Here is a 17,387-nt window from a genome sequence, read left to right on the forward strand (position 1 = left end):
CATCAATGAGGTTCTGGCAGTCATGCATGTGGCAAAGTTGGTTTTTGTGGTGGGGATCTTGTTTGATAGGGAGAGTATCAGCTGGTTGTCGTCCAAGTAGGAGAGTATGTTGCTGTTGTATGATCTGATGAGTTCAGCCAGTGGGGCCATGTCGATTTTGAATAGCATTGGTCAGAGTGACGGTCCTTGGGGTACTCCTCGCCTTTGTTGTGTAGGGTGGTAGGCTGATTCTTTGTATCCTTTCCATGAGGAAGGAATTGAATTAGTTGAGTGCAGGTCCTTGTACGTCTGTCTCATGTAGTCATCTGATTAGGGTGGGTGGGAGACTGAGTCGAAGGTGGTGAAGAGGTCAAGTAGTATGGCGGCTGCTGTGTCTCCATGATCTAGGATCATTGTGATGTTGGTTGCTGGGATGAGCGTAGTCTCAGTTCTGTGGTTTGGCCGGAAACCTGATTGTGACATGTCAAGGAACTGGTGTGTGTAGAGGTGGTAGGAAAGCTTTATGTTTATGACTTTTTCCATCAATATTAAAACAGTTTACTTAGGAGTGGGTTTCTATAGGCTTTCTGGTAAGAGAGTTGACAAATTACTTTATGCTAAACCCCTGAAGCATTATGGGGCGCATCAGTTTGTGAGTTGACAAATGGCAACTCCTTGCTAGACTCCCCAGGTTGTATTATTTCTAGAAATTTATTATTCTGCCTGGTTGCTCTTTTGTATATTTTATGTGGACAAAAAGTGCAGGTATGCGGATTCTTTTTCATATTTTAAAGTGACATTCATTTTCAAATATTAGACTCATTTCTAAAGGAAAAATCCTAAATTAATTTGGAATGCCTTTATTGAAATCATTTATTATACGTGATTGAGGCAAAAAGACACTTGTGTTGAATATACTCTGCATGCAGCAAAATCATCAGATTTTGGCAGAAAAGCCAGGTGAACAGGTAAAGAGACAATTCACAAAGACTGCAAAACCACATGTCTTTATTTCAGGCATGCAACCATTGACGGCATTGCAAGGATGCGCACCGATCTTAAATATGTTGGCGTCTCTAAGTCTCCTCATCTAGATCCTCCATGTCTTCCTCCTCTTCGGCTCCTGCTAACCCCAGAAACTGGATCTGATATGCATTGCTGTGCACAGGAGGCTTATTGGGGTCAGACTGCACCTGATCGAGCTTCAGAGAGGCAAAGGGGTTAGGTCCATGTGAGAGAATTCGGGCCTCAAGTTCTGCAAGAATCTGCAGGGAGTACTTCAGTTCCTGCTCACTAAAAATGAGAAGAGAAGATAAAACAATTACTGCCATGGAAGAATAACCAAAAATCTGTGTCAGCCACTGTGACCTTCTGCCAACAGCGCCCTGCCAATGCACTAGGACTCTAGACTCTTTTACAATGAGTTTATTACAGAATTGCCCTGCCCATGCCATAGAGTGCAAACTTCCTCCCAGAAGTGTCTATCAGAGCTGTGCACAACTAGCAGTATTGAGCTTCTTACAGCTGTGCCCTGTCAGTAGGGTATTAAATTGGCTGTTCAGTCAGTGCTAAAAAAAAATCCAACAGGGTGCCAAGCAGAATTCAAGTTCTAGATGTAGTTACCTTATCCATATTGTCCATCTGATTTCCAGCTTGTTGGAGCCCTGCTTGCAAACCACTGATACACTAATGTTAGACAGCTGTACATTGCCACCTTACTTTTCACATGATTGAGCGCTATATAAAACTACATAATAAATTAATACAGCTGGATAAGAACCCGCAACATGGATGCTCTCTGCCCTAGAGTTCCAAATTACTTCATAGACAATGAGGAGACACTTGAGTTGCGTACATCTTTCAGGACCCCAGAATAGCAACCTTTCCCATTTTGAAACTTACCTATCTGCTATTCTACATTCTATATTCCTACCCTTCATAGCTTCCTCACTCTCTTGAGGCATACTCATATGTAAAGTAAGGGTGTCATGAAGACCATATTGCCACTTGTCAAACTTTTCAAACTTAATAATGCCTTTCTACCCATAACATTATACACCTGGCATCCTCCTCACTTCCTCAGTGGCCCACAATTCCTCATCATACTAGAATACGTTCCTACTACCCTTTACTAGTGCCCCGGGGCCACTCCCTGCTTCATACGATCCAATCTGATCACATCTGAGTAATACTGATTGAGATGAAAGTACAATAGTTGACAACAGAAAACAGTATTTGCTCTTCTGTGTACTGGCTTTTGTGGAAACCACATATACTATTCCTGCTATTGGCACAAATGTGAGTCACTCTGCATGAAGCGGGTCATATAAAAAGGGGCGGTGAAATGTTGCTATGGCAAGGACCCAGCAGCCCAGGGCTCTCATCCCTCCTTGGTGAAGCAGCGGACTGTACTTCAGCAAGAAAGACAAAATTGAAATTCTCTCCTAAGAGAGACTGTCATGTAATGATGTAGCTTTAAAAACTCAGATCATCTCATGATGGGTCAGCCCAAATCTCAGTTATGGTAATGAAAATTGTCTCCACTTGGATGCCTGAAGAAGGAAGCAGCGAGACCAAAAGAGCAAATATCAGGTCCCCGTTGTAAGCATCATTTATACCAATGCCAGACTATTATCTGCATTCTCCAGAAGTCAGTAATTTGTCCGTGGGCAGAAAGAAGGTTTTATAGTGCTTTCAGTGAAGAGGGAAAGATGACGGAGGATGGTGGGAAGTGGTAAAGGTGACACCTTTCAGTTTCCACTGTGTGGGACATCACACATTTGCATAAATACACTTGCCCATCACACACAGTGGTGTCAGTGGACATCAAACAAAGGAAAATGGTATAGGGCTCTTGTGCAAGATCAATGTTTGACTGCCTCAATAGGGACATCTAAAAGTGTACATTTTAATATTTTATGAGCATCAGCATGGTCTTTCTATGCTATAAATAGCATGCCTCTTCTGTGGTAGTGTGCAAGGTTTCAATGGCAAATAGTAATATTAGTGGCACCTGACTGGGGGGCCATGGAGAGAATACACCTGCAAAAGGCAAACTATGATTGCTCTGGTTGGAATAAATTTATCTGGGCGAAAGAAGGGTTGGTTGGACTTGACATGTAGATATAATGGAGTGGTGTTTTGTAGAAAGTTGGAGGAATCACAGCGCCATGCAATTGAGATATCAATGTCTTTGTTCGGGAAATTTAGGTATTCTGCAAGGCAAATGTATCGCCCTGATAGAACAACTGCTTGGGCTAGTAGTTTTTTGTGTTGGATGGTTAGGATAGGGATATGGCATATAAGTAGTAGGCAGTTGATCTGACGGCCGTTTAAATTTGAATGTTGAAAGATTGTTTATAGAACAGAACTCCAAGGTTGTGCACCACATATATTGGGGGAAGAGGGTTGATCAAATGAAGGAGTGCATGAGATATTTGCATGAAGGGATCAGTCAATATTATTAAGATTTCTATCTTATCACTGTTAACGCAGAGACCATTGGGGTTCATCCAATCTTTGACTGAGAGAAGCTCCTTTGAGTGCTTGAGTGTTGTAGTTGTTGCTTAGGTCTTCTCGACATTGGGTATCAATGGCATATAACCGGCATTTAAGGGTTTTTATCTTGATTACGTGGGCTAGAGGCACATGTATAAGGTGAAAAAGAGGGGGGAGTGGTTATCTTTGGGAACACCACATATCATGGAGGATGACTGTGAGAAATGTAGATTCAGTTTCATTTGCTGCTTTTGTTCTTATAGCAAAGATTTAAATCAATCTCATGTTTTTCCGGTAATGTGAAAAACAAACTTTTTAGGCGGTTTTGGAGGGTTTCCTCATCTACAATGTCAAATGTAGCTGAGAGGCCCAGCAGAATGGGAGGCACAAGGTGATTTTGCTCTACTAAGGTTAGGTCTTTTTCTCAGATGTCCATCCTTGTAGCTCTCTGCGGGAGGGGGGAGTCAGATGGTGTGTTGGTGAGCAGATTGTTGGATTCTATGGAGTTCTGGAGTTCGATAGAAAACCTCTGCTTCTATAATGCTTGCCAGGAAATGGGGAGTTGAGATCAGTCAGTAGTTGCTTAGAGTACGGGCATCTAGATGTTGTTTTTTTAGTAGGAGACAAAACAATTCTGTGTTTTAGAGTGCCGGAGAAGTAACCACTTTGGAGAGCTGTGTTAGTGATGCAGGTGGTATCTTTGGATAAGGCTGCAATGTTCACTTTTTTGAGTTTCACAGGCCATGCATCTGGAGGGAAAGGATTCCCCCAGACAGATTTGTGGATTGCTGCATTCCTGATAACTGGGTGGGACCCACACTGGAGGAAGGTAGTGCTGGTCTCTTTAGAACACTTCAAAGGGGGTTCCTTCGTTCTGAAGGAGGTCACTAGAAAGTGCCCTGTGCACATCTTAGGAAGATGAAGGGGCCAATGAGAGAATCATAAAGAATACTGCTGGCCATTTGGTAACTCTTTGATGCACATATCACTGTGGCTGACATCCAAGTGTGAACCTCTAATCACTTCTGTGCTGTAAACACTTGCATAGGTGGCATCTGACCTTTATCAACAGGAAAATGGTGAATGGGGGAATAGATGGTGCCCTAAGCGAGTCATCCTTCCATTCCCTTCCTTGTACCCCCTACAATCCCATCCTACATGAGGGACCTTGCAGCGGTGATTTTATAACAATAGATCAAGGAAAATGGAAGAACGAAGGATGATAAAGATGAGCAGCAAATGTGGAGTGGAAAAGATTCTGTTTGTGGCAGCCCAAAGGGAAGGATGTGGTCTGAGTGGAGAAGATAAGAAAGCAGCTAGGCGCCGTGTTGCAGCAGCACGTACGGTCGGATGTTAGGTTTGAGTGTTTTCATATTAACCATTCGTTAAAGAATTGTTGGGTTGTGCATTCTGGCCATACAAGGATATGGCCAGAATCTACTGACTGACAAGGTAGTGATGCAAACATAAAGGTCAGATTAGCAGATTGACAAACAATAAAAATGGGATCAGACAGCGAGTGAAGGGGATGTGGTGCAGAGTTCTTTATACCCTCTCTTCCTCATTGTAATTACTTGTCTACAAAGGGCAAGGAAAGTGGCTGAAGTCGGTGAGGTCATAGGGTCTTTTATAGATACTTGGGAGAATGACCTGTGTTTTAATATGCTCATGTCAAACAAAGAATTGCAGGAGAGTCAGAGTATGGGATGCATAATCAGTCTATTAAGACTGCAGTTTACTTACCTCTTGTACGCCAGCAGTGTGAGCTGAGGAGAATATAGAACTCTGGAGTCATGAATATTACAATCCAAAGAAGATGCTTCCAAATGCAAGAAACATTACCAACTAGTAGTAGTAATGTTTTTGGTAAATACATTGAGTGGCAGAAATTCAGAGCTAAACAGGCAGGGAAGCGAGGTGAACATCCTGGGGAAAATAAAATGATTCCCATGTGGTCAGAGGAGGTTTGGGACTGTCAGGCCAAGAAGAAATGGAACCCTGAGAGGTGGGACTATGAGGGCTGGAAGAGATGGGCCGTAAGGTTCTTGTATTAGGATGGTTCGAATACTGAGAGGGATTTCTTGTTAGGGCTGGGGGAAGATTAAATTATCTATGCGTTAGTTGCCATGTTAGATCTGCTGGCATGTAAGGCCCTGGGCATGGGGTGGGGATATTGTAGGACATTCAGACCTGTTTGTAATAAAGCAACCTTGAACACAACTTAAACACTAAGTCCATGGTGGAGCCCTTTAATAATTCACCATGTAAATCAGTGTTACACCCATATATACCTCGGTAGTAAAGCCCTTATCTGCAGCTGCAACTTTGCAATATTTCCTCCACCTAATCCCTTCACATTAGACCAGGGTATGTCCATTTTGCAGAAGAGACCCACTGGATGGTGTTCATATTTTCTTGGAATATTTTTATTGTTGTTGCATATAAAATATAAAACAATTTCCTTGAATAATCGAACAATATATAAATCATCAATAGGCTAGGGGAATACGGTCTGAATCACCTTATGTTAACATCTGTTGTCTTTTTAATCTTTTTAATGAATTTCTTAAAATGGTGATAATTGACATTGCTGTGGAAACGTGGTAGTGTGTCCATGCCAGCAAATAAATACAATAAAACCACATCCTGCATTAGGTTCTTGTCTATTGTCTTAGCCAAATGGACATGGGTCAATTACAGGGAGAGAACTGGTGGATGGTGTCACAGATAGCTTCCAAACTAGGGGCCACTTTCCATATCTACCTTTAGTATATTTTCATTGTTTTTAATAACTCTTTACCCTGTACACAACTCCATAGCAGACAGTGACGTGCTTAGGTGTAGCGTCAACATGAAGCAAAATGGTACTCACTTGTACACTGTAAAGATGGTGGGTAAATTGTAGTCTCGAAGGAGTAGTAAGGTGGGGAGCCAGCCCTCAGTCAGGCCTTGGGATGCATGGAACCCTGCATTGAGAAGAAAAATATACCTCATAAGTCAACAAGAACGAACTCACATCCCTGCACTTAAAGAAGCACAGTCATGCCTCCTCCTCCCTTACACTCATGTCCGTCTGCTTGTCTTCACCTCCCTGTGCTTGCCCCTGTATCCCTCATCATTCATGAACTTCCATCTACTACAATCTGTCTCATCTGCTTGGTCCCACTGCCTCTTGTTTAGGCCGACCTCCATTTGGCTCCCTCTAGCTTCATATACTTGACTGCCCTTCTTTGACTTTCACAAATAATTTTTTCAGATCTGAAAATCAATTCTACCATCAAGAGGGTGGCACGTCGATGGGCACAAAATGTGCCCCATCCTTGGCCAATACTAATCCCATCAGCAGCAATGTCAATTCTCTACCACAGACATGTTGCTGATAACTTTACAGTCGTGAATGGAAACAAGTTGCAGTTGGATTGTTTCTTTACATTACTCAGTACATGGAATCCATTCTACCACTTCACAACTGCTAGTTGACAGTAAATTGGCTTTTCGTGCTCTTACGAGCTATACTGCAATGGGTAAGTTTACTTTTTATACCAAATCCACTGACACAAATACATTATTTAAGTTTGAAGAGCTTCATCCTAAAATGTTAAGAGACAAATTACTCTGGGGCCAGTATCTGAGAGTGAGAAGAAACTGCTCAGACACGAATGTGTTTAAGAGACGTACTGGAACTTTAACATACAAATGAAAAGAGCAACAATATAAGGCACAGGCGCTAAAGAAGGTGTATAAGAGAACTACAAATAACCAATGTTAGACTCTCCTAGAAATCCTTCAAAATTAAAAGAATGACTTAATTACTTTTGTTTCCACCTATGCTCCAACAGTGAATCTTCTTAAACACACCCAACACGTTTCCGCGATGTGCAAACAGAGGCGCCATTTAACAGTGACCAACAATTGTATAGGCATTAATGCACAGAGACTAGTTCATGTGCATCAGAAGGGACCACAAGATGATCTGCATTGGGGAGGGCAGGACACAGGGTGATTTGCAGCAAAGGACCACAGGCTATGAGCACCATGGGAGCACAGATAATGTGGAACAGGAGAGTGTTAGAAATGCACTTCAGGAAAAGACTGGTTTCTGTGCCTTGGGTAGCACACTGGCAGGCACCTCAGGGGTGCCCTAGAGGATGTGTTTCATGGGAGCACTGGGTAGTGTGCCTCTTGCCAGCATTTAGTGTTGTGGATCAAAGAAGTACTGGGTGTTATATAGTTCCATGGTGCCGGGTCATGTTCAAAGGGGTTCCCATTGTGAATCACACCTATTTATATATTTTTTTATTTTCGAGCATTACATAGGTGAGACACACCAGGTTGAAAACAGAGTGCAAAGAGCAAACTGTGTAAGAAATGGAACAGTATAGTATATATATCACTGTTTACACTGTTAGACGGAAACACGTACATAGATATTTACTTCGTCACACTGAAAAGTACACATTTTCATAAAAAACATCATCTATGGCAATTTGATCTTCATGATGAAGTGTTTGGACCAAGTACCTGCAAAGCCAGAAAACAGGGCTATCTTTCACTTCTCACTTGAAAGAGATGTACGAAGGGGCAGTGCTCAGTTTCAGAGGCTTGTTAGTTCAGATTCTGTGTGAATATGTGTATGTAGGGGGGTTATAGTGCATGGCTTTAGAAGCTATGCACCCCACCCTGAGTATGCAATGTTTCTCCACTCAGAACCAGTTCAAAATTCTTGTGACTAAGGAGATTATTACTATGGAGAACATTTTTGTTGTTTTTTATGTTGAGGGGACAGCAAACAAGTTAAAGAGTATCGGGATCAATAGCGATCCCTGTGGTACTGCAACAGGAGATGGCGAAAGAAAGGAGAAGTTTCCCATCCTAACAGGTATGGCCATATCAATTTAAAAAAGTTTGAGCAAGAAAAGTATTTGGCACAGTTATTTTTAGGATTTTCTCCAGCGTATTAGTCAATATAGGTTCTAATGATTTACCTTTAGTTGTGCAGTTCTGTTGTCACATGGCCTATGGGGACATTGTAGTTGGCATCTCCCTTCATGATTTATGGACTGGCTATGCATTTTCCTGCTTGTTGTGGCACGTATACTGCATGTTAGGGCACGTTAGTTGAAATAAATATTTTAAACTGTTTCATGTCTCTGTTAGATCTTATTGTGGACAAGTACAAGAGTGCAAACGAAAGTGTGTGTCTTTTTACCACAATTCCTGAGAGATCTGGAGTGTTGTGGTGTCTAATCATTTGTTTCTCTGGGAGTGAGTAGGAGAGCAAGTGAGACACTATAGCAAGTTGGTCCTGGGCTCATGGATGCTAAGGTGGTAGGATGACTCTGTCCCTATACACCAAGTTCCTATAATCCTGAGCATAGTTCTGTTTTTGGGCAGAATCCTTGCAACACTGTGAAACTCTGTGATGGAGTGCAGTATCCCGATTCAATAGGATGTCATTTCTTACATTTTGTGTCATGTCAAAGAAGTATTTGGGAAATTATTTGCATTTGGTTTTGGAGGGGTCTTTCATGGCTGTTTGGGGAGGTTTAGAAATGGTATTAATCATTGTGCGTTGGTCTACACTTTGCTTCGTTTTAATTTATGATGGAAGAAAGAGTTGTCTTCCTTATTATTTATTTTTTTTTCTGGTCAATTTAAGGGTGCTTGACTTGGGAGTGTACTGTATTTCTCTCCAGACCATCACCGCTTTTGTCACTGATTTTCTCGAGCCATTGGATTATTGGAGAACTGTGATTCTCGTTTTCTTATTTTCTCTCTTGTGAGAATAACTGGTACTATTTCTTTAGGGAAACTATTTGTGAAGGTGTTGTACTCTGCTGTTAAGTGATTTACATCTTTATCATCTGAAAGAGTGTAACTAAATACCTCTTCTTTCATGATCACCCAAAACTTTTGGATTGATGCTGCTGGTTTTTTGACTCAGAGTGCAGGCGAGGCCTGCTAACCAGACGCCAGTGCTCTGACCCACAAATGTGTATGTTTGATTGAATTATACCCAATTTGCATAAGTTAATTTATTTATAAGCCACTAGTATATGGTACCAGGGGTACCCATGGCCTGTAAGTTGAAGTGTCCCCACAGGCTGCAGCACGTATAGTGCCACCCTGAGGATTACTAATAGGGCTCACGGTTTTATGGTATTTATTTTTTTAACATTTCCATCTGTATTTATCCATATATATTTTTGGGCCATCCTATTGGTATTCATCCATATTTATTTTGTGTTTTGAGAATAAATGGAGCCTTAAAATTGTATATTTCAACTTGGGCATGCACACATACACGGATGCCTGTCACATTTAAGCAAATTAAGAGGCCACATATAACAAAGCACTACACTCACAGGTACATATTTGCATAATACTGCAAATATATGTTAACATATACCTGTATTTAAGGAAATCTCATCCTGTTTTTTAACTCTCTATTGCTGTCTATCTGTTCAGCTGTTGACTGGAATTTATGAAAGACAGCATGAAGAGTCTCTCACAATAAGCACCATTTTCAGTATTTTTCCACTTTTAAAAATAAATACAGACAGGAAGCACATTCTTTCCTGTCTATTTATCTGTAATTATCAATAAAAACGGAAAAATGGAAGCCTTGATTACAAAGTAAATATGTCTCTCAGCCTGCCACTGCAGACTGGTTGACCAGTTTTAAACTGCTAACTCAACTTTGCCATTTTAGCTAATGACAAACTCCATTCCTCCCTCGTTAATATATGTATGTCACCCTTAAGGTAGGCCGCTGGAGCCCTGAGGCAGGGGGCTGTATATTAAAAGGTAGGAAATGTACTTTTAAATGTCCTAAGAGTAAAATACCCTAATTGACATTTGTACTGTAGAAAGGCTAGTATCCCCATTGGCAAGTACAAGGTTATGCTCTGACAACTCAGCTGTGCTAACTCCTGAATGAAACTACTAAAGGTGGTACTTCAAGGTATCAAAAGAATTGCTACATTAAACCTGACGTGAAACCCAAGTTGAATTCAATGTAATGTTTGAGTAAAAGCAACTTTAGAAAGTTGCCACTCTGTTGGCCAGGTTTGCAGTGACCATTTGCAGATTCTGGCCACAAGATAGCCTCCTGTCCTCAAGGGAGAGGTGTCAACAACTCCCAGGAAAGGACGCATTAGAGGCCTGCCATTGGAACGGATGTATGACAGAACCAACCATGCCTTTACCAAGCATGCCTTTAGAATGCGGGCAGTACAACAAACGCATAATTGCCACAAGTTCCTTTAGTACGCAAGTCGTTACAACGATTTGACTTAGGGAAGCACTGGACTTTGGAATAGTATAATTTACGGTTCCAACTCCAGTCTGTGTAGCAGTAGGAAAGGTGTTGGACTTAAATCCAACACCAGTCCAAGAACGTGTTCCCTAAAGCAAGTCGTTGTAATGAATTGCGAGCTTAAGGAACACGTGGTAATGACGGGCTTGCTGTAGTGCCCGTGTTGTAAAGGCACTGCATGGCAAAGGGTGTTTCCCCTTTGGAACACATTTGACCTCTCCCTGGCTGGGATGTGAGCCCAAAAGACAAGCTTCACGGGGAAAGCCGCCTTTGAAGAGCAAATGGGGAACACACGTGCGAGGGGCTTCTCTTTTGTTCTGATAGGTCGGCGGTGGAGACAGAGAGGTTAAAACAGTTGGCAAACTAGTTTTCCCATGGGTGTGTAGCCTTCAGGTATACACACCTCTAGGGTCTACCAAGCGCCACAGAGAAAGAGAAGGATTCTGCCACCTTGGGAGTGGGCAGAATATTGCATTCTGGGATAGCTAGATGCCACATACTGCAGGAAGTCATCAGGCAGTAGGGGACCTGGTAACCCATTGACTAGTAGGCACTGCATTCCCCAATGGCAAGTTGTTGGCATACAAGTGGCACCCCTGGCACCCAGACCTCATGTCTGGACTGGAAAGAGGACCAAAGAAGGATTGCCATGCTGTTCCCTGGACCTGGAATTGGGAGGCTGCACCAAAAGCTGAACTGCACCTGCTGTTCCTAGACTAGAAAGACAGGATTGTGTCTGTGATGCCTGCTCATGAAGAAGTTGCCCCGAGCCCCATTCAGAAGAGACCAACTCCAAGAGTCAGTTGGCTGATTTCCTGATACAGTTTCAGGGCCACAAAAGATGAAGATGTCGCCTTGGCAAAGTTGGTAGCCACAATTGTGTGCTCATCGCTGACCACAGAAGCGCAGCCCGGTACACCGAACCTTAGCACTTAAAAGTTGCACTGGAGTCTGCTGGATCTGGGAGAGTCGTGAAAGTGCAGTTTGGTCGCCCAAGACGGACACTAGTCACAGTTAAGGGGATCCACTGTTTTTCCTATGACCAGAGACCAGTAGACCAGTGGTAACTGGTTATGGCTGGACTTCGAGGGACATGGACCACTGTGTCCAAAGCCACTCTACAGTGTTTGTGGACAATGCATCTTCAGCATCCTGTTTCCCTTGTATCAGAACCACTCCAATCATGTCTATGGCAGTTGTCCATAGAGCCCGGAACTGGACTGGAGACTGCTTTGACTGCAAGGTAACTGTCCTACTAGGCCTTAATGTCCCCATTGACTTGCTTCCTGCCGGAGTTCATTGCCCAAAGGGGAACGAAGTAGCCAAACACAACTTTATAAAATGTTTCTTTGTAAAGTTTTCAAAGTAATCGTAGTAGTTGCCAATGCTTGTTTACATTTTGAGTGAAAAGCAGCAATTAAATTAAAAATCTATATCTCTAGAATGTTCCAGTGGATGTTGTTCATTTTGGTGTCTAAAGGAAATCATAAAAATAAGATCTATTTTTATAAATTGGTGTTGGATTTTTTTGTGTTGTGTTTTTTAGTTATTCAGTTGTTTTGTGCTTCTAAATGCCTTGTACTAGTTAATTCGTTAAAACTTGACTGCTTGAAGCCTTTGAGCCATAGCTACTCAGGGTTGAGCTAAGGTTTTACAAACAAGCCTGACTGGACCCAAGACAGGTTTGTGAGTTTATTACATGGCGCGGTCGCGCAACCACTCCATACTAAAAAAAACGCATTTCCTCACACAGTCATTTATTTATGACGTTTTATCATAGAGGTCTTGATATCATGGTTCTTAGGATTTTTGCATTTGAACTTGGGATATTTTGGTTGCCTTTGAAGGCAGAATTAGGGAAATAAATTTCAATTAGATCTATGACCAGTGTACTGAAATGGAGTTTTTACTCGTAATCTGGCCTCCATTGCCGATGATCAGGTCCAATGCGGAACCCTTGTTTTGTGTGAGAAAGGCTATGTACTGTGTTCCTACAGGAAAGATGCTAGAGTGTTAGCGGAGGGGTCTGGAAGGTCTCCACAGTTAATGTTATAGTTTTCTAATAGGATGTGACTGGTGTTGCAAACATTATTGGATAGTATGTGCTCCATGGGTTCTTCCAGGATTATTTTCGATGCCTGAGGCTGCGGATGGTACCAGTGAATAGCAGTGGGGTTGGGCTTCTGGGTCTGTTTCAGCTTCAAGACAAAGGAATTAGTTAGGCGGTAAGTTTCTAGAAGAGTCTGCATTTTAAGGAGGTTCTTTTAATAAGAGCTACTTCTCTCCCATTTGTTTTTCTCTGTCCGTGCGCAGAATGGGGAATCCTCGAGGGAGCAGGAAGTATATAATGGATTGGGAGTATTTTAAGCATCGCTTCAGTAGGGAATAGCACATGAAGTTCAAAGAGCACAAGTGTGTGTCTTACAGCAATTGTGAGTGCTGCTGCCGATCTGCAGTGGTGTGATATTAATTTAAGAGAATTCTGGGGTGTGTTTTCAGATGATAGATTTGACTAGATTATTGGGATTCTGTGAAATTATATTTCCCCTTTCTTACCATAGTAATTGTAGGAATTTGACTTAATACATTTAATTGATTTGTTTGGCTGTAAATTATTTGTGGGTTGATGCCATATTTGAAACTGAGGGGCATATGTACAAGCCCCTATTGCAATCCCTTTTTCGGACGTTCCTGTAGCGATATTGGCATTGCCTTATTAACAAGGCAGCGTTAAGCCACTTAACGTGGCTTAAAGCTGCCTTTTAAATACGGCCCCCTTTCATGCTATGCTTAGCGTGAAACGGGTGGGCAGTGGGTGTTGCAGTGAGCGTTCCACCGCAACATCCATTGATTTTGACGCTGCCACCTATTTACAAGGGTGGCGTAAATAGGAGGCAACACCAAAACAAAGACCAGGTCAAACCTGGTCTTAACTTGGCAAAACGAGGAGAAATGCTTTATTTCTCTGAATTTTTGCTTTTACCACATGTGCTGCCTTGTGCAGCACACATGGAAAAAGCAAAACACCTTGGATTGTTTACGTGTAGAAAGGTGTCCCTTCCTGCACATAAACAATCTTTTTAAGAAAAATACATTTTGTAACTTCCATATGTGCTGCATTAATCCGCACACACAGAAGTGACAAAACAGCATTTAAAGATAGTTTATATGCAGGAAGGGACACCTTCCTACACATAAACAATCTTTCCCTGCATGCAGACACCCTTCCACTATCTTGCAAGGGTGGCTGCGCTGGCGCTAGGCAGCTAAGTGTAGGGCTAGCACAGGGGAAATGCAAGGCTGCACCATATTCCTGTAAATATGGTTCTGCCTTGCATTTCTGAAGTGGTGGAGTGCGGCGTTAAGCTATGACGGCTAACGCCTCACTCCGCCCCTTCTTTGTACATATACCCCTGAGTGTTTTGTGAGCCACCTGTGTCCACAGACAACAGAAAAGGGACACACCAACACACGGATGTGTACAACTCACATTGAGACAACAGCATAGCTGCAAGAGGCCCCGTGTCATGTGTGATGTCTTCAGTCAGTCCTAGGATTTTTGGCCAGCAGCATTTACCATGTTGGGTTTTATATGATTACGACTTTCGTTGTAAAAAGCAAAACTACAAGTCCCATAATTCACTGTTCTGCGGCAGGTCGAAGGTGTCACACATGGTAGGAGCCAACGGTCAGTTACCCATATCGATCGGTAGAAGGAAAACAAAAAAATCTAATTCTGCTTTATGACGTTTAAAATTTGACCTGTTAGGCCTGGCTACAGGAACACTCCTGTTTAAGATTTCCGTAGGAAGAGATATACAAAGCATGGTCTTTGAGTCAGCCCCCTTCAGCTAGAGGTTTGCAAGTGTTTCTATGTTGTGCCATTGCTTGGATGGCCTGCCTGTCAAAGCCATGGAATTCTGAGGATGGTTATGTTGTCCCAGTTGTGTTACCATTAAGTGTTGTGGTGGGCATGAAGTAGTCCTTTTGTTAGCCTGCAGATGAGAAAAGACCTATAGATTTTAATTGATAACTCCCACACACTACTAATCACTTATCTCTTTTGCTGTTTGATTTGTTTTTTTTTACTTGGCGGTCATGATAACATCTTGTTGGATTTACAGCTTAAAGGCACAATGCTGTTACCAAGGACCCACAAACATGTTACACAAGCAGTGATCTTACTCTTTAGGCTCTGCCAAGCAATGGCATTCATTGTTCTTTTCTCACACAAAATGAACACGTTTTAAGCAGTAAAGCAACAAATGTTAACCATAGCTTATTTGCCTTCCATCAGCGCCCTATGTATAATGAATGAATTTAAAATTAAAGCCTACTTATAATATGGTAAATGTTGCGCATGATGAGGTTGCTTGAACTAAGGACATTTTTGCAAATTATTTTAAAAACACAGTTAAGCAGCTTGTTTTCATAACATGATGTGCTCATACGTTGACTTTCCGAAAAATGCCCCAGAACCAGCTCTTCTGCCTACTTTTCACTTCTACAATCACATTGTGATTTTGTTAATAAGAAATGCGGAAGCTAGCTATACATTGGGTTTTGATTACAAGAAGTGCAAACACGTGGGATTTCCAAAAAATGCACCACAAATTGGCACTCCCTTTCTCGCTCGTGAAGAACTTGGAACTGAAACCAAGTGAGGTGGTTTGGCTCCCATTTATTTGTATGCACATGTTCTAAACAGGGGATTTGAATCCACTCTCTGAAACTTTAGAACAGGTTTGGGGTGGATCTCTTTCAAGTGTCTTTCTCAGACTGATCTCTAGACACACCCCTTTTGTAAAGCTATGCTTCTCATAAAAGGTTTTACTGGGGGTCTTCTCCTAATTTGAGCGTCCACACTTGGACACATTACGTGTGATGTTTCTGCATCTGGCTGTCACCAGCCTCTCTGAAGCAGTAATCAGGGCTATTTAAAAAGACAAGCCCCTCCGTGAAACTCCCTCACCTACAACAGAAACTGCAGTCTCACTCTTTACCCCTACCATCCACCAGGTGGCAGTGCTCAGCAAGAGGGAACAACTTCTTGCTAGCACAGTCTTCATGGGATTTCCAACAGTGGCCCTGTGTCCACCATCCTCCCTTCAGCTACCGGAATGTAGGTAATACACTTCCACTGTCTGGGGAAAATATCCTCATCCTCCATCATGTGTGATGCTGAACCAGGGTCATCCAAAATAGATCTTACTAGCTTCAGTACTTAGGCTTTACACCCACAGAGTACTACTACTACTACTGCGCGTGTGCTTCATACACCACACCACACATCAAGTCAACATGGGCACAGTGCAAGGTTATGGGTATTCACACATCAGTGAAATATTACACAAGTGGGCCAGTAGGCCTCTCTCTTACATGATGCCAGGGCCAAAATAAAAGGCAACATGTAGTCGGGAACTCAGGGCATGAGAGCATGTCCTCTACCATGAAAGGGACATCCCTGTCGCAACAGAGAGTGAGTGCATGTTAGAGTGAGTGAGTGACAGTAAAAGAGAGAAGGTGACAGGTAGAGTCACAGTGTGTAAGAAGGTGAGTCACTGTGAGAGTGAGTCACTGTAAGAGAGGAAGTGTCAAAGTGGGTGAGAGTGAAAGAGTGAGTTACTGATATTAAATAACAGAGTGGTTGATTAAGAAAGTGATTGAATGAGACAGAGTGACTGACTGAAAGTAAGAGCAAGACTGTGAGGAGCAAAGTGACTTAGAGTGTAACTAAAAGAACGAGTGACTCAGAGCGACTGGGAGAGAGAGAGAGATATATGGAGTGGCAAAGGGACAAAGCGAAAATCAGTGGCAGAGAGCATGACTACGAGACAAAGGGGGCATGGCTTGCAGGCTGATGGAGGCGGACTCGTGAGCTCGGAGCTCCGCGCCGGCCCCTTGATTTATCCGCGATAAACGCCGTCCTGACCCCGAGAGAGCATCGCGGAATGTTCCCACCGCAATGAGAAGCCCTGGGGAGGTGATTGTAACCCCTGCCTGACCAAGTTGGGAAGCGCGACTGCAGCGACGGCCTCGGGAGGTCTCCGGCTGAGGCAGGCAAGATTGCGCTGAGCTGAGCGCCTAGTGTACACGGATTGCCCCTCGGCTGGAAGCTCCTGCTTGAGACGTCCTGAGTGCAGGTCGCAGGGGGCCGAGTGGACGAGGCTGCCACTATATTGAGGGGGACACGGCTTGGAATGATCGGAGGCCCCGCTCCGCTGCCTTCCATAGCGGACCCTGGCAAGAGCAGCAGGGAAGTGCAGCTGCGCTCAGGCCATGTGGCCCAGCTTCCAATCATCGAGTTGAGGAGCTTCCTGGATCGGATTGAGACAGCCCGATTGCCGTGCGGGAGGCCCCCGCATGAGGCCCTGAATTATCGTTGGCGCTTGTGGGTGAGTGCTATCCCGCGCGCACTGCAAAGAACCGGACATTGGGGTTGGAGGGGGCTTCCCTCGCTACCTCTCCTGTGGGCTGCCCGTTGTTGCTGGTTGCCTGGGGAATTGCACGGGCCCAGTGCTGCTGAGACTGGTCTACCGTGACTCAGGCTTGGACTGCCTGGATACGGCGCAGGGAGCCCTGTGGCCCCCGG

At 43.3% G+C, this 17,387-nt stretch overlaps 1 protein-coding gene across 1 annotated transcript in view; it reads right to left on the reverse strand.

Moving 5' to 3' along the window:
- Positions 1-823: 823 nt before the first annotated feature.
- The window catches only part of MSS51 (MSS51 mitochondrial translational activator), a 236,449-nt gene continuing 219,885 nt past the window's right edge, over positions 824-17,387 (reverse strand). Inside the window, exons 6-7 of the mRNA XM_085628138.1 lie at positions 6,350-6,443; positions 824-1,272 (exon numbers count right to left, since the gene is read on the reverse strand). Of these exons, the coding sequence (XP_085484264.1) occupies positions 1,056-1,272; positions 6,350-6,443 (311 nt within the window). The 3' untranslated portion in view covers positions 824-1,055. The remainder of the gene's footprint in view (positions 1,273-6,349; positions 6,444-17,387) is intronic.

The sequence above is a fragment of the Triturus cristatus genome, chromosome 10, assembly GCF_964204655.1.
Source record: "Triturus cristatus chromosome 10, aTriCri1.1, whole genome shotgun sequence".
Lineage (NCBI taxonomy): Eukaryota > Metazoa > Chordata > Amphibia > Caudata > Salamandridae > Triturus > Triturus cristatus.